At 41.1% G+C, this 21,273-nt stretch overlaps 1 protein-coding gene across 29 annotated transcripts in view; it reads left to right on the top strand.

The window, feature by feature from the left end:
* The window catches only part of FBXO30 (F-box protein 30), a 36,113-nt gene that overhangs the window by 11,131 nt on the left and 3,709 nt on the right, over positions 1 to 21,273 (top strand). For 4 of the 29 annotated variants that reach the window (XM_046939085.1, XM_046939091.1, XM_046939083.1 and 1 more), the window contains 4 exons: positions 1,118 to 1,208; positions 2,323 to 7,775; positions 12,472 to 12,576; positions 19,096 to 21,178. In XM_046939085.1, coding sequence (XP_046795041.1) covers positions 19,112 to 21,178 — 2,067 coding nt within the window. In that variant the 5' untranslated portion in view covers positions 1,118 to 1,208; positions 2,323 to 7,775; positions 12,472 to 12,576; positions 19,096 to 19,111. The other 25 variants (XM_046939094.1, XM_046939095.1, XM_046939093.1 and 22 more) reach the window with 22 other exon arrangements.

Below are 21,273 nucleotides of genomic sequence, written 5' to 3'. Positions count from 1 at the left end.
TAGCCCTGAACAAGGCATTCAACCACAAAGCCCTAGCGTCCCCATTTTCAAGAATAATAATTCCTACTGCAAACCTATGCAGTGACTCCTTAGAAATGCAAACAAGGAGCAATAGCAATGGTTTTTGTTTTAGCCTTACATTTATAGTTATGTATCAAATTATTTAACCACGATCAAACAGGCAAAAGTCCCACTGAAATCTATTTGTGTCTTGTTTACATTATTTGGACTGATACTTAATATTATTTTTAGAGCCACATGTCCACAGCATGCCATGCATAGAAAAAAAGATCTGTACTGATGGTAAGTTACACCTTGAATTATACATCTGTAGTCCCAAAGGAAAACAAACAGCAAAGAATTTGTCTTTCTCTGATCGGACAATGTAATGTGGTACCGGAAAGCACAGACCAGTACTTGCTTGTTGAGTTCCAACTGGGTGACATTTACAAGCATTCAGCTAATGAGCTATGGGTTCTTGAAACAGGAGTTTTCTAATAGGAGCAATATAATATTCCATGCAGAAGAACATATTCCTTTCAAGTATAAAAGCAGAGATAAGATTTATTAGTCAAGGCACAGAAAGGAATGTTCTGTAGATTGGAACATAAAATGCTATATGATATTTTCAGCGTTTGTGAGATATTATGACCCAAAATACAATATACATTTTTACTGGTTTCTGGTGGTAGAAGTTTAGACATTAATGGCAGCTGCCTCATGACAGCAAGGTTTTATGAGCCAGTTTTTGTTTTTTTTTTTTAAAGAGAAATACAAAATGTCAGTATGCTGGGTCTGAAAGTCACAAGATTGTAAATGTACTCAACAAGAAAAATCTGACAAAAACTGTACTAGGGATTGCTTCTCATTCTGCTTATAAATGTCTTTTATTGCCTCAGACTTTGTTATGTAAGCTATCCACTCAACAGCATGGACTTCCTTTGAAAAGACAAAGCACAAAACCTTCAATAACATGTGATCATATTACATCACTGTTTAGTTTACCTTGTGATTCAAAAACTTGGCAATTCAACATTACCAGGTTTTAATGGAATACATTCAAGGGCATAAATAAGTCACTTATCATTGCTTCTGCTTCATCTGTTTTTCCTGATAGGACCTACCCTAATCCAATTCAGCACTGGGGTAAGGAAGGATGCTATGGCACCATAGCAAGGAGGGCATATTCCATAGTGACCACTACTAAGGTAAGACTCAAAGATTCCTCAGCTTTTCCTACAGGATTTATCCGAAGACCCATTCTTGATGTCATCATAGTGAGTTATCCAGTAGCAGTCATCTTAAAGGGACTTGAATCTCCTTTCATTCGTATTAGTATAAATAAATGATAGCCGCGTTGCATGTACAAATGAGTAGAATTTATGGGAGACAGAAAAAAAAACTTTAAAATGTATGGCCAGTGTTGCCTCTTTTTCAAAATATGCAGCCTAATGTGGTCAACGTTTGTAGCTGACTCCATTATCTCTTTGTGGAGTAAAGCAGATTTTTGCCATGCTGATTTTTTTTGTTTTGCTTTGGAACAAAGTGGCATTGAGGTCTTAGTCTAATGTATGGGCACAGACCTTCTTCAGTCTTACCCAGTTGTCAGTGCTTGCAATATCTTAGGTCCAGAAGATGCAGTATCTCGCTTAAAGGAAAGAAAATGGCCTGCTGTAGGAAATCTTACAGCTATAAAGGAAGTCCTATGCCCATTGATTAATTCTGTAGACCTTTTTCTTTGCTACTGTGCAATGTCTTTAACTGGACAGTTCCAAACCTCCAGAATTTGTGTTTATGAAGGAGAAGGGATAGTTAGAACCCTAGTAACTCCCCTGCACAGCTGTGACTGGAGGGAATTATGGGCTGAGAGCCCAACCAATGAAGCAAAGTTTTATTTTTGTCTCTGCAGCTGACCTGGATGTCCAGTCCTGGGTATGTTGCAAGGGTGTGAAAGGGGTAGAATTTCTGAATCCTGATATGTTTTATTGTGGATAGTGAAAGTTCTTCCTTAATCCTCAGTCTTGTTTTTGAAATTGACTCTTTTGAGAACTGGGTATCTCTGTACTAGGACAATGCCATGAACATCAAGGTCTTTCCCCAGATGACTGAGCACTTTGGGAATTCCCTACCCTGATCCAAGCAAGATGCTAAGAGATTCACTGGCATTGCTCAGTGGAGTTCCCCGGCATCATTCTCAAGAACTGGATCACTATGTATGAAGCTTTGTTCTTGGAAAAAGGGAGTGTGCAGGATGCCAAATTTGATCTGTGATTACAGGCAGAAACATTTAATATGAATAATTGCTCTATCTTCTATTTGCAGAGAGTATTGTTTGAGCCAGCTTGTTCAGAAAGAAAGAGTGGAAAAGAGGGAAATTACTACTGAATGCCAAATCTACAAATAACAGTAACAGATACAGTACCGGATCAATAGCCCTGCATCTCTCTTTGCAGGGCCAGAATTGCTTCTGATCTGTCTGCTCACAGCAGAACTGTTCCAGTTTTGTCATGAAGAGCAAAGCTTGTACTAATCATACTCTGTAATAGCCACAGCGGTTGTCCCTGGGTCTGCCATTCACCAAAATTTAATCTTGATTGCTGAGAATTTTCATTGCATGTAGAAAGTTGTTCCACATGAGAGCAAGCACTGACAAACAAAACAAAACAAAAAAAACCCTATACTTCTTTATAATATATATTAATAAATATGTGTGTGTGTGTGTGTGTATACATGCTAAAGTATCTTCTAGTATATCTTTTAGCACCCTAATATTTCATAGTCTAATACATAGCAGTAACCTTTCCCATACAGGATGTGACCAGCAAATGTATTGGCGTTGCTGGTAAGAACTCTGAAATGTAACTGCAGTTGGAAGAGTTTGTAAAAACCCAATGGTATGAAACAAAAATTTTCAGGCTTAAACCCCATAAATTTCTTTCGTTGTTCTTTTTGCTGAGTGTACCCACCTATATGACTGACAGTATATGTGATTAGGAGTTAATTCTCAGACATAATGTTCATATCTCTTTGTGAATGGTACTGAGTTCTTACAAATCTTTTGATTTGGAGAGGGAGAAAATGAACTATGGTGTAGCTATACCCATGCAAGTTGCTGCAGGCTGTCTGCAGGCTCAGGCCACTGCTGTCCTCAAATGACTTTGAACCAGCCTGTCTACAAAAACAAAGTTAGTGTTCCACTGCAAGTCCTCTCAGTAGCAGATACTCCTGCTTTGGCTTCAGGACAAGTTGCGTCTTGTGTCTCTGGTGTACATGATGTATTGGTTTGCATACATAGGTGTTAGAGCTCTTTCTTGAAAAAAAAAATAGCTCCTCTGTAGGGCCTCACAGAGCTCTGTGGTAACCTTCTGGTGACCTTTTGTTTCTAAACAAGTGTTTTTGTGTATGGATGCAGTTTTTTTTTTTTTTTTTAAGAAGCATATGCAAGTCTGATGATTTGCAATTTCTTTTATTAGCCTTGTACTAACCATGACGGAATGACCGGAAATAAAGGACATACAGTTCACACTGTATCTTATAGTTCCATTAAGTAGACAATGGGGAAGCAATTTGAAGTAAGTGATTTGTAAGGCAGTTAATTTAAAACATAATTTCTTAGACAGCTTGGTGAAATTCACCAGTATGTTTTTAAAGAAAAAAAACAAACATCAACAGCAACAAAAATACAACTTGATGATGCTTTGAAGTTTGGTTCTTACCACAGTTTGAGTAGATTAAAATTTAAATCTACTGTAATCCCAAAAACTTGAGTGTATTTGTGCACATGTTGTGAAGGGGCATGATTTCTTTACGTGTGTACTCTTATGGATTAGCATGTACAGGCACAACCCAGCCCGATGTTCCTGTGTGACTAATGAGTATAGCCTCCTGACCTGTTTCAATGACTGGGAGCTACCAGGCCTTCCTGTGCACAAACCATGATCAAAACTGAAGCTACAAGTTTGTGATGCATTTGGTTGACAGCTTACTGGTAGAGCAACCAGCTCTAATTGCATTCCGGTTACTCCTGAGTGCTCCTTTTCAATCTATCTATCACGATGCTGCCAAAGACAGAAATAAGCTACAGAACTGCACAACGGCAGCAGTATGTATTTGATATTCTGACCCTTGCTTCCCCTTGCAGCCCTCCATGGTACTCCCAAGTTCAATCACCTGATGTAGCACTTGATCCTTAGCTCCTTTCCCCCACAGATAAACACTGAAGCGGTAATTCCTGCTGCAGGAATGTTCTTTCATAAATGCTTTTGAAGTGAGGAAACCTGATCTCTTTTAAGATAATATATTATTAGTTAGATTTCATTGGAAGAGGATCCTCTATAAACCCTGCCTATTGTTTTCTCTCCAGACTAAAAGTTCAGTCAACTGAAACCTCAGTCCTTGGGAGTGCTGGTGATACTTTTAATCATAAGTGGAATATTTAGAAAACTTTTCTTTCGTCTAATAAGACCATCCCCTTCTCTGTCAGCTCAGCTGACTTATGACACTTTCACAACTTGGAAATAACCTCATGATCTGCTGATTTCTCTGTCATGTCTTCTAGTATTTGGTCTAAATTATCACTAGATTAATTATCACTAAATTATCACTATCACAAGAAAATCTAACTAAAGCTTATTTTGCTGAAGTCTGTGGTTTTTACTTTCATATAAAGTTGAAGGTGTCAGAACTAATGTTTTTGATGGTTCAGTATTTACTTTAGTCCTGACCCATGTAGTTCATTAAGACTAGCTGAAATATAAATGCTATAGTTTACTGCAGCTATAGTGTGGTTTTTTGAATTTTTTTTAACCTATAAGAAAGGTATCTAACTATCAACAGACAGTTTTCACATTTGTTTTGATCAAGAAGAGTTTCCATGCAATAACATTATTTTTTTGCCCTGTGAAATTGACCTGTTCTGTCTTGCTACTCCATAGGTCTATGGTCAACAAAGGGAGTACAGTTGGACTGATTAAAACTATACTGACTGATTACAACTATACTAACTATACTATAAAACTATACTGAAGGTATTTATATCCCAGTACCTGGGCCGGAGCATCAAACATTCCCCCAGAACATATGCAGTACCCACCCACCACAACTTCTATGGTTGTAACCGGGTAGGCGGGCAATTATGCTGAAATTGAGACATCTGACCCGATGCAAATGTGGACTATCCTACCATAAAAACCTTCCCATACTGAAGATAGAATGATACAGAAACAACCCTAAACACCAAAATTCACAATTGCAGCCGATTCTCTTACAGAATGTATAGCAGAAGTTCTAAAAGCTTAAACATGGCTACTATCAAAAACTTTGCAAAGGAGAATCTGACTCCTACATCACTGCAAGTTTATAGGTTATGTCTTTTTTTTTTAATGACAGAAGAAGAGTCTTGTTGAAGGGAAAAGGCTTTTAGAGGAGATGTATAACCACAGAGATATTAAGTAAAGTTTCAAGTCTCCTTATGGGCCTAAGCTGAAAAAGTGAACTCAGGAGGTATTAAAAAGAACTTCTGTTGAGGTCTCTGTTGTTTGGAAACATTTTGCTCTCAAATCTGTGCAGTGTAAATTGCTTATGAGGCTTTGTGGGCAGATCTCAGCTGTTTATTTTGCACACTGCTAAATATGAACTCTCAAGCCTTAGTAAATCTACTTGCAAATGTGCTTCGGAAACATTTGTAATTTTTTTCCTCTAAATCTCCATGTAAAAAGAATTTCCAGACACAAACAACTGTCAGAGAAAAACAACTGTGATTTGTTGGGGTGTGAAACTAGAGAGTGCCTAAATTATTTGCCTTTATTAGAAAGCATGTTGGCAAACAGACTGCACCTTTTATGACCTCAGGAAGAAATCTGCTTTATTTCATGCACAGTTAGCAGCTTACAGGAGATAGTCTGCACATCTCACCGACAGCTTTGGCATTTGATACAGGTTTTGCTTCAGACTGGGGGACAGAAGTGAATTACACTACCACAAGAATCAATTTACACTTCACTCTTCTGAAAACTTCAGTGTCAGTGTCATGTACAGAACAATACCAGACCAGAGACAGTCGCTCATTTTCCATTTATGAGCAACCAGAATGAAGTTTCATTCATTTTGGACTTAAGCCAGTAGAAAAGAGCCTCTACAGTTGTTCACTGACAGTATTCTCCAAGACTTTTTGGCTTGTGTAGGGCAATGGTACTAAGCCAAATGGTGAGATTTCAATTTGCTGGATCCCACTGAATGGCAGAATGGGCTAGCTAGCTCAGGGCCTACTCACGCCTATGCACTAAAGCATTACAGAAGCAGCAGACTCTTCCCTGAATAGACCAAATGACCAGATGAGATTCAGCTGAGTCATGAGGGAAGTCTAAACCACAGAAGTTCATTCTCTTCATTCAAAAGAGACGACTAAAATAAAAAGGCCCCACTTCCATCATAGAAGCCTGGTTGCTACGCACAGTCCATCAGAAACAAAAGCTCTACAACGCCCTATGTAATTAATACTGTTGCAGCAGGTCGATCTGTCACTCACAGAGTATACTCCACTGTGGGGAGAAGCAGCAGCAAAGCAAACTTCATCTGTCCCACAGAAGACATTACCAATAAACAGCAGCAGTTGCGAAAACCAGTGAGTGCCTACGTGGATTTTGCCCAGCAATTTGTATAATTGCCTGCTGAGCAGACGAAATTATTTTGCTTGGCTTCTGTGAGTCACGGAGCTGATCCCTACCATTTTCTGGAGCTCACCTGGCTAGATGGTTATGTCCTGGTCCTATAATCAAACCTATAAAGGAAGTATATGGCCTGTCTTCAGGATCAAGGAAGATCAAGGCTGTAGTATAAGGGTGGGGCAAACCTGAGAATGCTTATTAAAGGAAGAGCTGGCAATGATGCCTTCTGTTGAGGTCATCCTGAGTTTTCTTATGTTTCAAGCATTAACACGATGGCTTCTTTTACATCTGTCTTTCTTCCATGCTCTCTTATTTTTAGAGTAAGAAGAGGTGAAAAGGTCCCAGGATTCTAAATGTTCAAACTTGCGACTGTCACCTCTTTTTCTTGCTCTCACGCTGAAGTCACATCCTAAGAGATTTCAAGAATCTGTCATAGGATCATAGAGTGGCCTGGGTTGGAAAGGACCACAAAGATCATGTAGTTTCAACCCACTGCTATGCACAGGGTCGCCAACCACTAGACCAGGCTGCCCAGAGCCACATCCAGCCTGGCCTTGAATGCCTCCAGGGATGGGGCATCCACCAGTCAATAAACTGGTACCCTGAATCTGTATTTCCTGTGGCTATAAGGTACACTTTGGTTCCTATGTTCCTTCAAGTGCTTGGTTGAAATAAAACCGCTCTTCTCCTCGCACCAGAAGACGCATTGGATCCACTCAAAGTATGACATGTTTATCCTGACAAAATAACCGTGGCTGAGGCAGGACCCTTAGCACCCTAAGGCGCCCGTGGCTCCCACCTGGCTGCAGCCGCCATACAGTTGGCCCGGCAGCGCCCTGCGCCTCCGGGAGCCAGGCCAGGTTTCTAGGAAAGAAAACAAAACGTTTTGCTCAGCCGGGTTCTGAGAGCCCGGCCAAACATGTACACGCACAGGCGCTGGGCGGTAACGCCACAAGGCACGCTCGGAGCAGGCCGGCAGAGGCGCAGCGCTACACCAGCTCCGGTGTGAGCCGTAGGGGGTGTTCGGGCACAAAGCCGCACAGAGACCCCGACGCCACACGCGCTTTCTGTCGACCCGACCGCGGCCACCGCCGCGCACGCGCCTCGGGTGTGAGTCGATGAGGAGGGGCGGGGGGGGGAATGCAGGGAAAGCACGCGACATCCGGGCATTTCGCCCTGCCCCGTGGCCACGCCCCTCCAGAGCCGAGAAGGAGCCGTCTCTTCGCCTCGCGCGCGCGTGCCCGCCCGCCTCCCGCGCGCGGCCGTTGGGGGCGCGGCCGGCAGCGGGGCCGCGCGTGAGCCCGGCACCCGGCGAGATCCCGGCGGGGAAAGGGCGAGGCGCGGCGACGCGGTCCTCCTCCGCTCCCTGCTGCGCGCCGAGCGACGGCGACGGGTGAGCCGCGGCTGTCTGCGGCCGGGGAGGCCGGCCGAGGCCTTGCGTTCCCAGCGGGGCCGCGTCCCGCTGCCGGCCGCCTGGCAGCCCAGGGGTAAACAAACGGCGGCGGGGCGGGGGGGGCCGGGGCCCCTGACAGCGCCCGGAGGCGGCGCGGGGGCGGTGCCGGCCGCAGCCCCCCAGAGGCGGCGCGGGGGCTCGGGGTGCGCTTCGCCCGCGTGCCCTCCTCCCCGCCCGCCCCCCGCCCGGTGCCGGTGGGAACGGGCCTTGTAGGGTGCCCGCCCCGCCCCCGCGCTCGGCCCCGCCGCCGCCCGGAGCGCAGCGAGCTCTGCCGCCTGCCCTGCCGCCGGCACGGACGGGGCAGGGCCGGGAGTGCCCGGTGAGGTCGGCGGGTGTCCTTTCTGCGGGCGGGGAGAGGGGAAGAGCGGGAGTAATCCAGAGGTATTGCCGAAAGCCGTCTGTAATCCCCCCGGGTTCCCAGTCGCTGTGCTCGGATTATGCAAGAGGTTGTGCTTTCTCAGAATTTTTGTCTCTCTCCGTTCCTTTTGTTAACGGGTCGTAGGCCTGTGCTGGAAGCTTCTGTCTGCCACGTAAAGGCGAGGAAGGCTGCGTTGCTGCACTCGTGTGACCCCGCAGGTCGGTGATCGGCGGCGTGTCGGGCTGTGACAGGGGTTTGTTGCGGGGCACGCACGCCGAACCGGTGCTGTAGCCCCGCTTTCACGAGTTGTAATGCTGCTGCCGCCGTTGGGAATCTCTAGGGAGAAATCCCGTGGGCTGGACGGAGGGCTTTGTTTTGTTCTGCAAAGTTCTGCGCAGGTTTGGCCGAGGAGCTTTTCATAATCCTCGCTTCCCTTTTGCTGATTGCGTTGTTATTGTGCCAAAATCAGAGTGTTTGAGAGCGCTGATCCTAAACTGGGCCTGGACTGCTGTAACTACAGCATCACTTTGCTTCTGCTGCTGCTTAAGGAAGGAGATCTCCCTCTGCTGTCTCTTTTTTATTTTATTTTTTTTCTGAAGAACACTTTTGGGGCTCAAATCCTTTCCCTGTGCAGCTGCTGCCGTCTGATGCATGTCATACACCTTGTGCTGTGGTTAGGAGGGTTAAGGCTCACGGATCCCCAGTGATGTGTGGTGATGAGAATGTTAGCGATGCTTTTCTGTGGTCATCCTCTCTGCGCTTCTCTTCCGAAAGTACAAAAAATATTGTTTAGCTCTTTGGTTGCTAGGCAAAGTAAGCCAGAAGACTGAGAAATACACTGGCAACTTTAGTCTGTCTTCTGCTCTGTATGCATCTAAATGGCTTTGAGTATTTTTTTTCACAGGGTGGATTGAAGTTGTATTGCAAACTTTTTGCAGGGCCTCTGTCTCATTATATTCTCAGGTTGGAAGGTGTTAGAGAATAGGAGACTCCTAGCAGAATGGGCAAAGTCTAAGCAGTGCCTTCGCTGTGCTTCTTGGACGTTCTTTCTCTTCAGAACTAAATTACTGGTTTACTCAATTAACTTTGTAATTTGCCTCTTGCTTTGATGACAGAAGTTTAATGAGTGATAAGTGTAACTAGCAGTACCTGGTTGGAAAGTTTCTTGGCAAGATTTCTGAACGTTCATAGGCAGCCCATTTATTTATTTTTTTTTTTAACCTATGTCCTGAAGGGCTTTTCCCAGTATCTGTGTTAAGCACGTGGCTGTGACAGCATAGGGATGTCAGTCTTTGAGTGTTCTTCTGCAGCTGCTGGGGATTTCAGCGCCATAACAAACATGTGCTTTTGTGTTCAACTGAACTCAAAGAAAACCAACACAACAACATAATTTCCTCGTTACTGATGAACGCGTTGCTTTGGTGAGTCCTGTCTCAAACGAAGCAAATGCTGTTTGCTTCTGGCAATGGGATACAGAGATGAGTATGGAGAATCACTTATCTAATAATGATTTGTACTGCTGACGATTCTCTTTCAATTTCCTTATCTGAACAATAAGAGTAAAGATGAGCTGAGTTTCTGTCAGTGAGACAGCTTGATCTTGCAATGGTTGAATATTCCTGAAAGGATGGCTTTAAAGTGAGAGTTTAAAATTGAACGAGGATTACAGAGAAACCTATGGAAGCTTTCTCAAGTGTCTGGACACTGTTTTCCAGCGTGGACTGTAAAATCTCGTGGTATAAAACAAACCAAGGAAATTAGAATTGCAAGGGAGCTCTAGATTCTGACTTAATTTGTAAGCTGCTGTTCCTAATAGTTTTTGGGATGACACCCGGTGTGTCTCTTTTTCATTTCATTACAATCTGTTAATGCCATCTGAATGTAAAATTCCATGCAAACCTTTACAGCCTGTAGGACATCTAATTGAGTAGATTGCACTGTTGACCAAATGTCAAACATTGATCTCTAACCTCTTAATGTGAAACCATGATGAAAACCTGATAGGTTTAAACTTAAGGCATGAGAACGAGAGGCTCAATGAGATAAACTCTCAGTTTGTGTGGTTACAGCATTCTGTGTGGAACTTATGTTATTGGTTCGGTGATCTTTGTGTAGTGATACTGGGTTTGGACCTCATCACATAGGTGCCAGGAGATGGATGATGTGGTGGTTGTTTTTGGAAGTTTAAGCTTCATATTTGTTTACTTAGCAGCATCTCTAGCATAAACTAGTTCTCCAATAATCCAATGGGATAGAGAAATTTGTTGGAATGCCAGGTTCTTTGCAAATAGGATCTTTTCAGGAGTGCAGTATTTTCATAACTGTAATGCTCTTACAAGAACTTCTTTTAGCTGAGTCACTATTGTCATCGGCCATGGAATGTATTTGGATGGGAATGTTCAGCTGGAGTCTGTGGAAAAAGTAATAGCTTTGTGCCCACTGACATTTGGGAAGGGCGGTTTGAATTATATTAGAGATCAGAAATTGATGACTTGTATGTCCACAAATCTTGCACGAATTTGTAGTGCAGATGTGTGTGTTTTCCAGTTCTAGATTTGAGTTACAAGCATTGAAAGATCAGCATATAACGTGTTCAGCAGGAGATAAATTCCCAGCTTCCTGCCATGGGCTGTTTGAAATAGGCTTTGTTCTGTGTAGAAACTGGTGGGGGGCTTCTGCTGCTGCTTGTTTGTTTGTTGTGGTTCTTGGTTGGTTGGTTTTTGTTTCTTTGAAACTGGATATTGCTTTTAAAACCAAGTAGTATAGGAGGGGGGGGAAAGCCAAACAGGTGTTGCAAAAAGCTGAATACCTGAAAATGGAATAGGCTGAGGTTCCTAACACCATTTCTGATCTTGGTTTCCTATTCTTTCTCATCTGCTTTACAATTTTCGAATTATTTTAGGACAGTCTTTGTATTTCACTGTTATCTGAGGCAGTGGGGAGGAGGGAGGTGGGACATTAACATTTTTGTATGCTAACTGCTTTTCTTATAAAGTGATCAGGCTCTGTGTTACTAGCAGGGATATATGTTTTAATAGTAAAGTACCCTTATATGTGCAGAGAACACTACGTCTGTGTTTTGGTTTTAGAGAGCAGTTGTGTTCCCATTCCATTTTGCAGTTGCTTTTTTACATTGCTATGGGAACTGGTTCAACTTGTGTAGTAAGACCTGAAGCAGTGTAGTAACAAGATTTTTGGCCTGATCTCTGTAAATATAAGGACAGGTATTCTGCAGCAACGTGTATGAGTTAAAATACTATGTCAGGAGAAGAATAAGCATTTGGTTTTGGTTTCTTCTGGGTGTACAACTACCAGCTGTAATGAAGGAAGCATTACATTTTAGCAGTAATTATGGTTCTGATTTCTGAGGACGGTTTACTGTTTTTCTCTAAGATCTGTGAGTTGATATCTGAGCATGACATTGTTTATTCACATATATAACCTCTGCTCCATCACTGTTAAGTTTTAATAAGTGCATGTGTATGAACACATAGAAGAAGCCTGTTTAGTAAAGAACTAATTAATACTAAGCAACCGTTTAATAAGTTTTTAAGTCTGAAGACTGAAACTGGACAAATTTTAACTGGACTAAAAGGCAGTTTATAAAGCAATCAAACTTGAGATGTTTTTTTAGTTCTCCAACTGTTGCAGTCTTTAATTCAAGTTTCGTGTGCTCTTTTCTTGCAAGATTCCTGGTGAGCCAAACCAGAGAATAAAGCGAAGCAGGTTATAATAATAACTTTGAAGAGTAATCTTTTCTAGCCTTAAATCAAAGTAACCATCTAGTGTGACCAACCGCTAGCAGTAAGCTAGAATGGCATTACAGTTGTAAGGTCTATTAAAGACCTGTTTATTTTTCTCTGAAAAATGCAATAATGTTTAACCATTTGTAGCTACAGGTAGCATAACCAAACAACCTTTTCAGAGGATTGTACGTATGGAAAGCAATCTGTACCCCAGAAATCAAACCTTGTTTCTGATCTTGTTTCTTGCAGAGTCTGCAGCAGTCAAGGAGTCACGCTGAGCTCAAGTTCAGAAGTACTTGACACATGAAATCTGCTGGCTCTCTAGCTGACTCTGCCCTGTCACCGTCTCAACAGGTAGAGTGCTTTTGTGCCTGAGCCATGCAGCAAGCATAGCTGTTCCTGGTGTGATTGTCCTGTGGCAAAAGGCACATTTTCAGATTTTTTCTCTGGGGAATGTGTCAAGAAGAACGCATGGCAAATCTGTCACAAAAGTACTCTAAGGAAAGCCTGCTAGTTTGGGGTTTTATTTATTTATTTAACATTCTTGAAGCTTGATAACAATAGAGAAAATGTTCTATTGTAAAATGGAAGCAGTCCTGATACATAGGGCATAGTGAGTGTCTGCTTCAGAGCAGTGTTTTGTTTTGGGTTTGGTTCTATTTTCTCATCTGCAGTGATTTGAAAGGAAATATCTCAGTGAATTCTGTGAATGGGAGGAAGATGCTTTACCATTGGGGAAAAAGGAACTCCTAAAGTGTTGACCAAAAGAATGCAAAATGGAGGTCAGCTTGTATAATAGGATGGATTTTTTGTGGAGACAGACACAGAAAAGCTCTTCTTTTCAAGGTTGACATGTAAAAATTTGCACTTCTTTCTTCGAATTTTAATGCTCGCTATTTTTTCTGTAGTTAGAAATTTCTAACTTGCTTTGTATTTTTTAAGTAGACGGATAGCTTTAAATTATGCTGCATAAAACAGTACGTAAGGAGGTTTTGATTTATCCTTTGTGCTATATCACTGATAAAAGCAGGATCTTGCAGAAGGATGTATGCTTGCGTTTTCCCTTGCAGTAAGAAGCCATGTTTTGAGCCTGATCATTTTCTGCCCCTTTTATGTGTTATATGTAAATTGCTGTAGCCTGTGATGGTAACAGTGAAAGCAGCATACTACTTGTGTAGTAGTTTGGGCTTTAGTTAATTGAAGCTTCTTGTTCTGTATTCACTGATTATGAAATAATCTAGACTTAATCTCATATATCCAACATGTGCACTCACTACCAGCCAGGGATGGTGCTGCTGTCTTTGGTGTTCTGGGAAAACATTTTAAAACTACATTCAGAATATTTGGATTGACAGCTGTGATGCACCTAGCTGTAACAGAAGCTGGGGTTGTCTCGATGAACTCTGAGAAATGGGGGAAAAGGGTCACTTGTATAGATTTGAGGTTTTAAGTGTGGCATCTGAAAGGACTTTATTTCATCAAAGTCTCTCTGATGTAAACCAATTTGATGAAATAAGGCTTCATAAAATCCCTGTCAAGAACTTCTCTTTGAAACTAGGAGAGCTTTATTTAAAAATATATATATATTGTCTCATATGTAGGATACTATAAGATGGCTGTGTTACCTGTGCAACTGAAGTATATAACTTATACATTTGTCATTCCTTCGTAATGTTATTCCACATAAGGATCTAGCAGTTTATAATGTTGATTGTTGTGCTTCAGAATTTGTCACTTGAATGAGTAGCTGGAAACTAGTGTAGCATTAGGTTAAAATCTGTATGTCTATTTCCTGCTTTCTCAATGCTGTGGAGAGACATTTAAGTAGGATTTGAGGTGACCTGCTCCCTACTGTGGGGGACAAAGACTGCATTGGTTTTGAAGAAGCCCCAGAATGAGGCTGTTTAACCTTGGCCTTTGTTGAGTCTTGGTGAGCAGAGTTTGATGAGTTGAGTTGCCTTTTTTTTTGCTCGCCTCAAGCTAATGGTGCTACCTGTCGCTCTCCCTATTGGAATGGTGTCAGAAGACCAAACCTCCAGTTCATGCTATCCATCTGTCATTTGAAAACTAATAAATCAGAAAAAGCCACAGCAAGGAACAACAACAAAAAAATCAACAAATCCCCCAACCAACCAACCAACCAGATAAAACTTCCCCACACAAAAAACCCAAAAAGCGAGCGTAACATGCACAACACAGATATTCTGTTTTGAAAGTATCAGAGTTGTTATACTTGTGCAAGACAGCTATGACAAGAAAAGCTTACCTTCTAGAAGACTATGAAATTTGTTTTCAGCAGCTTTTCTATTCAAGATTAATGATACTCTCCCATGCATGGGAGGATGTAGAAAAAGAAGGTAGTTTGTTCTGTTGTTTTCTGTAGTACTACCAATTCTATTTTTGGCAGAATATTCTAAAGTGTTTCTATATTGCTCTTTCTTCTTGCTATCTAATCTTAGCCACGGAGCTGGTTAAAAGATGGAAGGTTTGGGAATACAGTGGTGTTTTGTTCAATCTCCAGAACAACAGGGAATTTTTTAGAATGGTTTGCATACGTTTGGTTGCTTGTGGGTGGTTTTGGATGCACCTGGCAGTTTAAACCTGTAGTACTGCTTGTGTATCTCTGTTCTTCTACTTCCTTGAACTGGTAATTTAAGAACCTGTTGGCCTATTTAACCAAATTTGATAGAGAGAAGAGTCTTGAAGAGAGTTGAGCTTTTATAGGTTTGTTGAATAGAAAGCGTCTGAGTAATGAAGGCTCCAGCAGTGGCATTACTTGCAGTGGTTTCCTTCTTATTTGAGGCAGAGTTCATGCCGAGGGGAGTAAGTAAGCAGATTGCAGCTTTGTTAAAACTAAGTATGCTTACACTTTGTGGTATAGGAGACAGAGCTCTCACTTCAGCTGAACTATTGTGCAGTGACTGTTCAAAACTCCTGTTATGCTATTTTAATGTTTGTGTTACAACAGCAACTGAAAATCATGTGGCTGTAGCAGCTGGAATTTTAATCCTTTTAATTATGACAGATTTTCAAAGCATGCTCTGGCTGATTTGGTCAGCTGACTGTATAGTATGTACAATAACATCAAGTGATTGCACAAATTCTGAGACCAGTGGTCACCTCATTGGAACTGGATGTATTTTTAGGTTTCTCTGCTAGTAACAGTCAAGTGCGTGTACTTAAGCATCTCATATGAACTGAACCTAGTTGCTGACACTATGCTATCAGAAAAGGACAGCTGTTCCTTCTTGCTATAGTCACTGATTTGACATTTTGCCTTCTCACCAAATTGTGGAAAGGAACACAATGGGGTATAAACACTGTAAATGTTATTTGTATGTGCTTTAATGACAGCTGTTTTTCTTCTGGTCAGCAGTGGTGTACTTCATACGGTCTTCACTTCTGTCTATCAGAGTGATTGATAGCACAGCTTCAGAGTTCGCTACATCCAGCAGTAATTCTCTTTATCCTTTACGCAACGGTATTTTCTTTGTCAGATAGTGTTTGGGAAGAAGGTGGTGGCTCGTGCTCTCTGTGTAGTACTAGCAATACCTCATTCGTGGAACTTCAAAGGAAAATGATTCATGTGTGGATACGCTTAATCAGTGAATCAAAGAGGTACTAAGGTCCATGGTTCACAAACAGTTCTGCAGCAGGTGCTATGAAGTTAAGGCTTGTGCAGAATTGTAGTGAATGTCATGCTGATGCTCTACTGATAGCTTTTAGATCAAATATTCAAATCAAATATCTTTTAGATAGATAGATCAAATAGCTTTTAGATCATATATTTGCTCTTAGAGCTACAGGATTTGAATTTTAATAGGAAAAACATCTAATACCAATATAGCTTTTGTAGATGCCAATAGAAATCTAACTTACAGGTACTGAGTAGATTGTTTTCGGCTTTTTAGTTGTTCAATTGTATAACTGCTTCTTTATTAAAAAAAAAAAATAACAGCTGCAAACATCTGCTATCAGAGTTAGCATCTACCTGTTGTTAGCACATATTTTAGGATCTGATGTGGTGGTCACAAACTGTTAGTGGTGTTAAATGTTTTTACCAGGTTCTGTCTCATTCTCACACACCTCAAAATTTCATTTGTTTCTGTGAGATCGTTGAGTTTTGGTAAGGGTTAGCTTGTGTGAAAGGAGTCTTGGAGCTTGAGAAAAGCTAGTATAATCACACAACTCAGGTTTCACAATCTGACTTGTAAAGACCAAGATAGCGTGCTAGGGAGGAGGATGTTTTACTGTCTTAATAGAATGTACTTCTGTGCAAGCTCACATGGGCTATTTAAAGGTAGTATTTAATGGTAGTTGACTAATTTAGGGTATGTCTACACAAATGGTGCAGGCAAACATGAGCTCTGGTTGACTGCATTCTGAGCAGCCTGAATGTAAGCCAGCTTTGGCCTAGAAGCAAGACAGCAGTGCTAGCATAGCTGTGTGCTCTAGCTAACAAACCTGCCTGGTCTAGAAACAGCTTGATTTTTAAAGTGAGCCAGGGGCACAGCTTTTTGCAGAGTAGGTAAACGTATATGTTTATTTTAAAATGTAATTGTGGGTTACTGATCAAATGAAGCCTTGCTGCTACCAGGCTGTTTGTTTGTTGGGAACCAGGCTGTGTTTAGACATATGGAGGGCTGGGCCCTATGAAGACTTTTTCATTATCAACTAACATTGTTCTTTTTCAAGGCTGTTTCCATTGTGTGTCAAGTGCTTTAAAATACACACGTAATCTGAGAGGTTCCTTCTAATCTCTGTTCTCTGATTGACTCCAGGAAACCTGGAGTTTGGTTTTAGTACTGATGCAAAACTCCAAGGTTGTTTTGGTCTATCAACAGGTAGACTGTTGTATTTGACAGGAGTTCTTTCAAAGGAGAGCTTTGGTGAAAGAACTACAAATAAAATTGCATTCTCTGTCCAGTAATATTCCCTGTTTGATTCTTTACTGAACATTTTTAAGATCTTTCTGTTAGATGCCATCAGTCTTGATGCGTAAGGTTAAAGCATGTTGTGTGCCAGAAAGTTTTGCTGAGATGTTCAGCAGTCAGTTAGTCACAGAGCTCAGTGACTGATGCATTTGATAAATTATGATGAAGAAACCTGTTACTCACTATATAAATACGAAGGTATGGTGGGGAAAATTCAGCTGTGTTTTGCCTGCTAAGTGTAGCACATACGCTTCTTTGTTAGAAGTGTTCAGGGAGAGTGGGTGGCTAAAATATTTGAGTTATCCAAATTACGAGGGATGGAGGGATGAGAACTGATTGGTACTAAAAGTTGGCATGAATTTCAAAGTATTAAAAGAATACAGCTGAGTGAAGTTGGACAGAGCTCTATTTAAATGCTTTAAATAATTTAAAGTGGAGTGTCTGAAAAGCTGTTTTGTTTCCTCTTCAGTTTGAACAAAAGGAATAATACTCATCATTCTTATTTTTAGAGTACTTTTCATTTAAGAAGTTTTAATGAATTAAAACTGAAGTGTTTACTGAGCCCATTTTTTAGCCAGTAGAAAAAAAAAGTAAGGAACCGTTTCTGTTCTATGAATCTTAAATTCTGGAAGCATTTTATTTTTGTTAAAATGAAACAAAACAAAAACAAAAAAAACAACAACCAAACTTTATTTGCAGCTTAGGGAGTGAGGGAAAGGTGGAACTGAGCAATGTATTTTGAGGTCTAGCTCTGTGTTAGTCGCTCTGGTATCTCTGAACTGTAACCCCGGTGGTATCACTTCTGCAGGGGAGTTTTTTGGAGCACGTGGGAGGGTTTGGTCATTTATGTAGGCCTGCACTCAAATTGGTAAGCAGTTGCAGAGCTTCTGGAAGTTTATACAAAGATGTAAAGTTTAACTTTTTTTAATTATTACTTTTTTCCAGTTAGCACAGCAGAGGATTGGGTTTGTGTATGTCAGTGTGTTAAAATAGATTATGCAATCAGTTCTGTTTGGATTTTTATTGCTGTTTGTCCTAGTTATATAGAGTTGCCATGTTACCCCCACACTTTGAGTTGCTAGTACTGTAAATAGGATGAGTGGTAGAATGCATTAAATAAATTACCTTTTGTGGGTTGAACTGAAGATGTATCAGTGGGGCTGTTTTGGGCAGTATAGTTTTAACATCAAAGTTTTCAGTGAAATAAAAGGAATCAGCAATTATACTATGCATTTAACTACATTTATGCAAAAATGAAAGAGGAGCTACAGATGAAATTGGTAAGAGTGAAGAGGTGTTAGAAAGGACTGCTCTCTGGCAGAAGTGTATGTGAAGACACAAAAGGACTTGAGATGAATGCTGAGGGCTGCAGGTTGCCTTAAAGAGACCTGCATAAAGAAGGTGCTGGAAGCTTAATTGGTTGCAAGTAGCCCAGGCAACTTTGTTTAGTTTAGAGAGCTGGATGTTTAGCACAGGTGATATTTTGTCTCCTTTCTCTGTAAGTCGTATGTTCTATGATTTTAGGTAATAAATGGTAGTCGGTGATGATGCTTTGGTTTTAGTTGAGTCATCTATTTGGAGTGGGCAGAGAAAAAGAGCTCTTCCTGAGAGATTATTCGATGTCTTTATCTAAGTTACACATTTAATATCCGGTGATAGTTTGTGACATGTATTTGTGACATATATCTGGTGACAGTGTGTGCATGTCTTCTGATACAAATGTGTATATTTAACTTTTGGGTGAACTTTTAAGCACTGATTGTTTGAGGTAAAATTTCACCTAATTGTTCTCTTAAAATGACTACTGATCAATTTGTGTTGTTTTAATATACATTTCTTCATACGTGTGGAGAATGAGAAAATGCAAATAACTGTTGGTAAATATTAACTATATTGAGTTAATATTCAGTGTTTTTTTGTCTCCCTTCTCTTCATTCAGAATTGGATTTACAGTCATGGAGGAACATCAGCAACATTTGCACTGTGTGAACTGTGTCAGCCGTCGCTGTATGACCAGACCAGAACCTGGCATTTCGTGCGATTTGATAGGCTGTCCACTGGTTTGTGGAGCAGTTTTCCACTCATGTAAAGCTGAGGAACATCGCATTTTATGTCCACTTGAAAGAGTGCCTTGTTTGAATAGTGGCTTCGGATGTCCCTTCGTAGTGGCCCGTAATAAAATTGCTGATCATCTGGAAGTTTGTCCTGCGAGCGTGGTATGTTGTACCATGGAGTGGAACAGATGGCCTGTCAGTTATGCAGACCGAAAATCTTATGAAAATCTGAGTAAAGATGTTGATGAAGTGGAGCAGCTAGATATGGCTTTGGCCCTTCAAGACCAGCGCATGTTACTAGAATCACTTAAAGTAGCAACTATGATGTCAAAAGCAGCTGATCAAATGTCAGAATCCAGAGAACAAACATCTGTCAAAACAAATGCCCCAGATACAGTGTGCTCCAATGGTTTGATACCTGTAGATGAAGAGTCCTATGGAGCACTTTATCAAGCTACTGTAGAAACAACAAGGAGTTTAGCTGCTGCTCTGGATATCCTGAACACTGCTACTAGGGACATTAGTATGTTAAACTCAAGGCTCTGTGCTTCACCACAGGAAATGAAAGAAGATACTGAGATTAAAGAACAAGCTTCTAATGGCATTATTCAGGATAGTAAGTCTGACCGTGAATATCCAGATGAAGAAAACACTGGAGCAGTTGGGGGAATTACCTTTGATAGCCTGCATCAAAATTCACAAATGGAACAAAATGGCTCTAGTGATATTTGTTATGATGCAATACAAAATCGTGACTTAAATCTAAACCTTACTAACTCTTCACTCTTGTGTAATGGTTTTCATGTGGAAAATGAGTGTTCAAAGGTGTTGGACCAGAATGAAGATCTTGGTGTATCTAATTCAAAATCATTCAGTGTAGCAAATGGTGAATGTACTGCATCTCATGATGATGAAGCATTACAGTCTTGCAGCTCCTTCCCTGTAACATCACAACTTAAAGAAGTAATACCATCTGATCACTTAGTTAATGGCAATGTTAATCATATGCTGCTTCCCCATAATGCTAATGAAGAGGAAATTTTAGAGAGGCAAGTGGAGCAGGAAAGACTGAGAAATGTAGATGTGTTTTCAATTATGCGGCATCGATCGTACAAATTCCTTTGGTCAGCACCAAAAGAAGACAAAGCTGTTGATACATCAGATTTGGAGATAACAGAAGATCCTATGGGTCTTCAGGGAATTGATCTAATCACTGCAGCTCTGTTGTTTTGCCTGGGAGACTCTCCTGGAGGTAGGGGAATATCAGAAAGTCGCACTGTTGATGTGTATCGTGTTGACTTTGGGACCCAAACGTTTTCTCTCCCATCAGCTATATTGGCCACAAATACGATGGTGGGGGAAATAGCTTCAGCATCTGCGTGTGATCATGCCAACCCACAGCTCTCAAATCCAAGTCCATTCCAGACCCTTGGACTGGATTTGGTATTGGAATATGTGGCTAGATACCAAACAAAACAGCGTTCAATGTTTACATTTGTTTGTGGACAGTTATTTAGGAGGAATGAATTTTCTTCTCATTTTAAGAATGTGCATGGTGACATTCATGCTGGCCTTAATGGCTGGATGGAGCAGAGGTGTCCCTTGGCATATTATGGGTGTACATATTCTCAACGAAGGTTTTGTCCTTCAACACAAGGGGCAAAAATTATTCATGACCGCCACTTACGGTCATTTGGAGTTCAGCCTAGTATATCTACAGTATTAGTAGAGCCAGCAAAAAGCTGCCTAATTGGACTACACAATGACCATTTGAGTAGTCTACCTTTCGAGGTTTTGCAGCACATTGCTAATTTTCTAGATGGCTTTAGTTTATGTCAGCTTTCAAGAGTGTCACGTTTAATGAGAGATGTGTGTGGAAGCTTGCTTCAAGCACGTGGAATGGTGATTCTGCTTTGGGAGAAGAGAAAGTACCCAGATGGAAGTTCTTCTTGGCAAATAAAAGAAAAGGTAAGCTATTTTTGGTGGTAAAAGGGAAAGTATTAATTTGGCCATCTCTGCTTTTCTATTACTATTTTTCCTCATCTAATGTTATTACTGTTTTT

This window comes from Gallus gallus, chromosome 3 (genome assembly GCF_016699485.2).
Source record: "Gallus gallus isolate bGalGal1 chromosome 3, bGalGal1.mat.broiler.GRCg7b, whole genome shotgun sequence".
In the NCBI taxonomy this organism is placed as follows: Eukaryota; Metazoa; Chordata; class Aves; order Galliformes; family Phasianidae; genus Gallus; species Gallus gallus.
The sequence above is the reverse complement of the archived record's forward strand: the minus strand, read 5'-3'. Positions and strand labels throughout refer to the sequence as shown.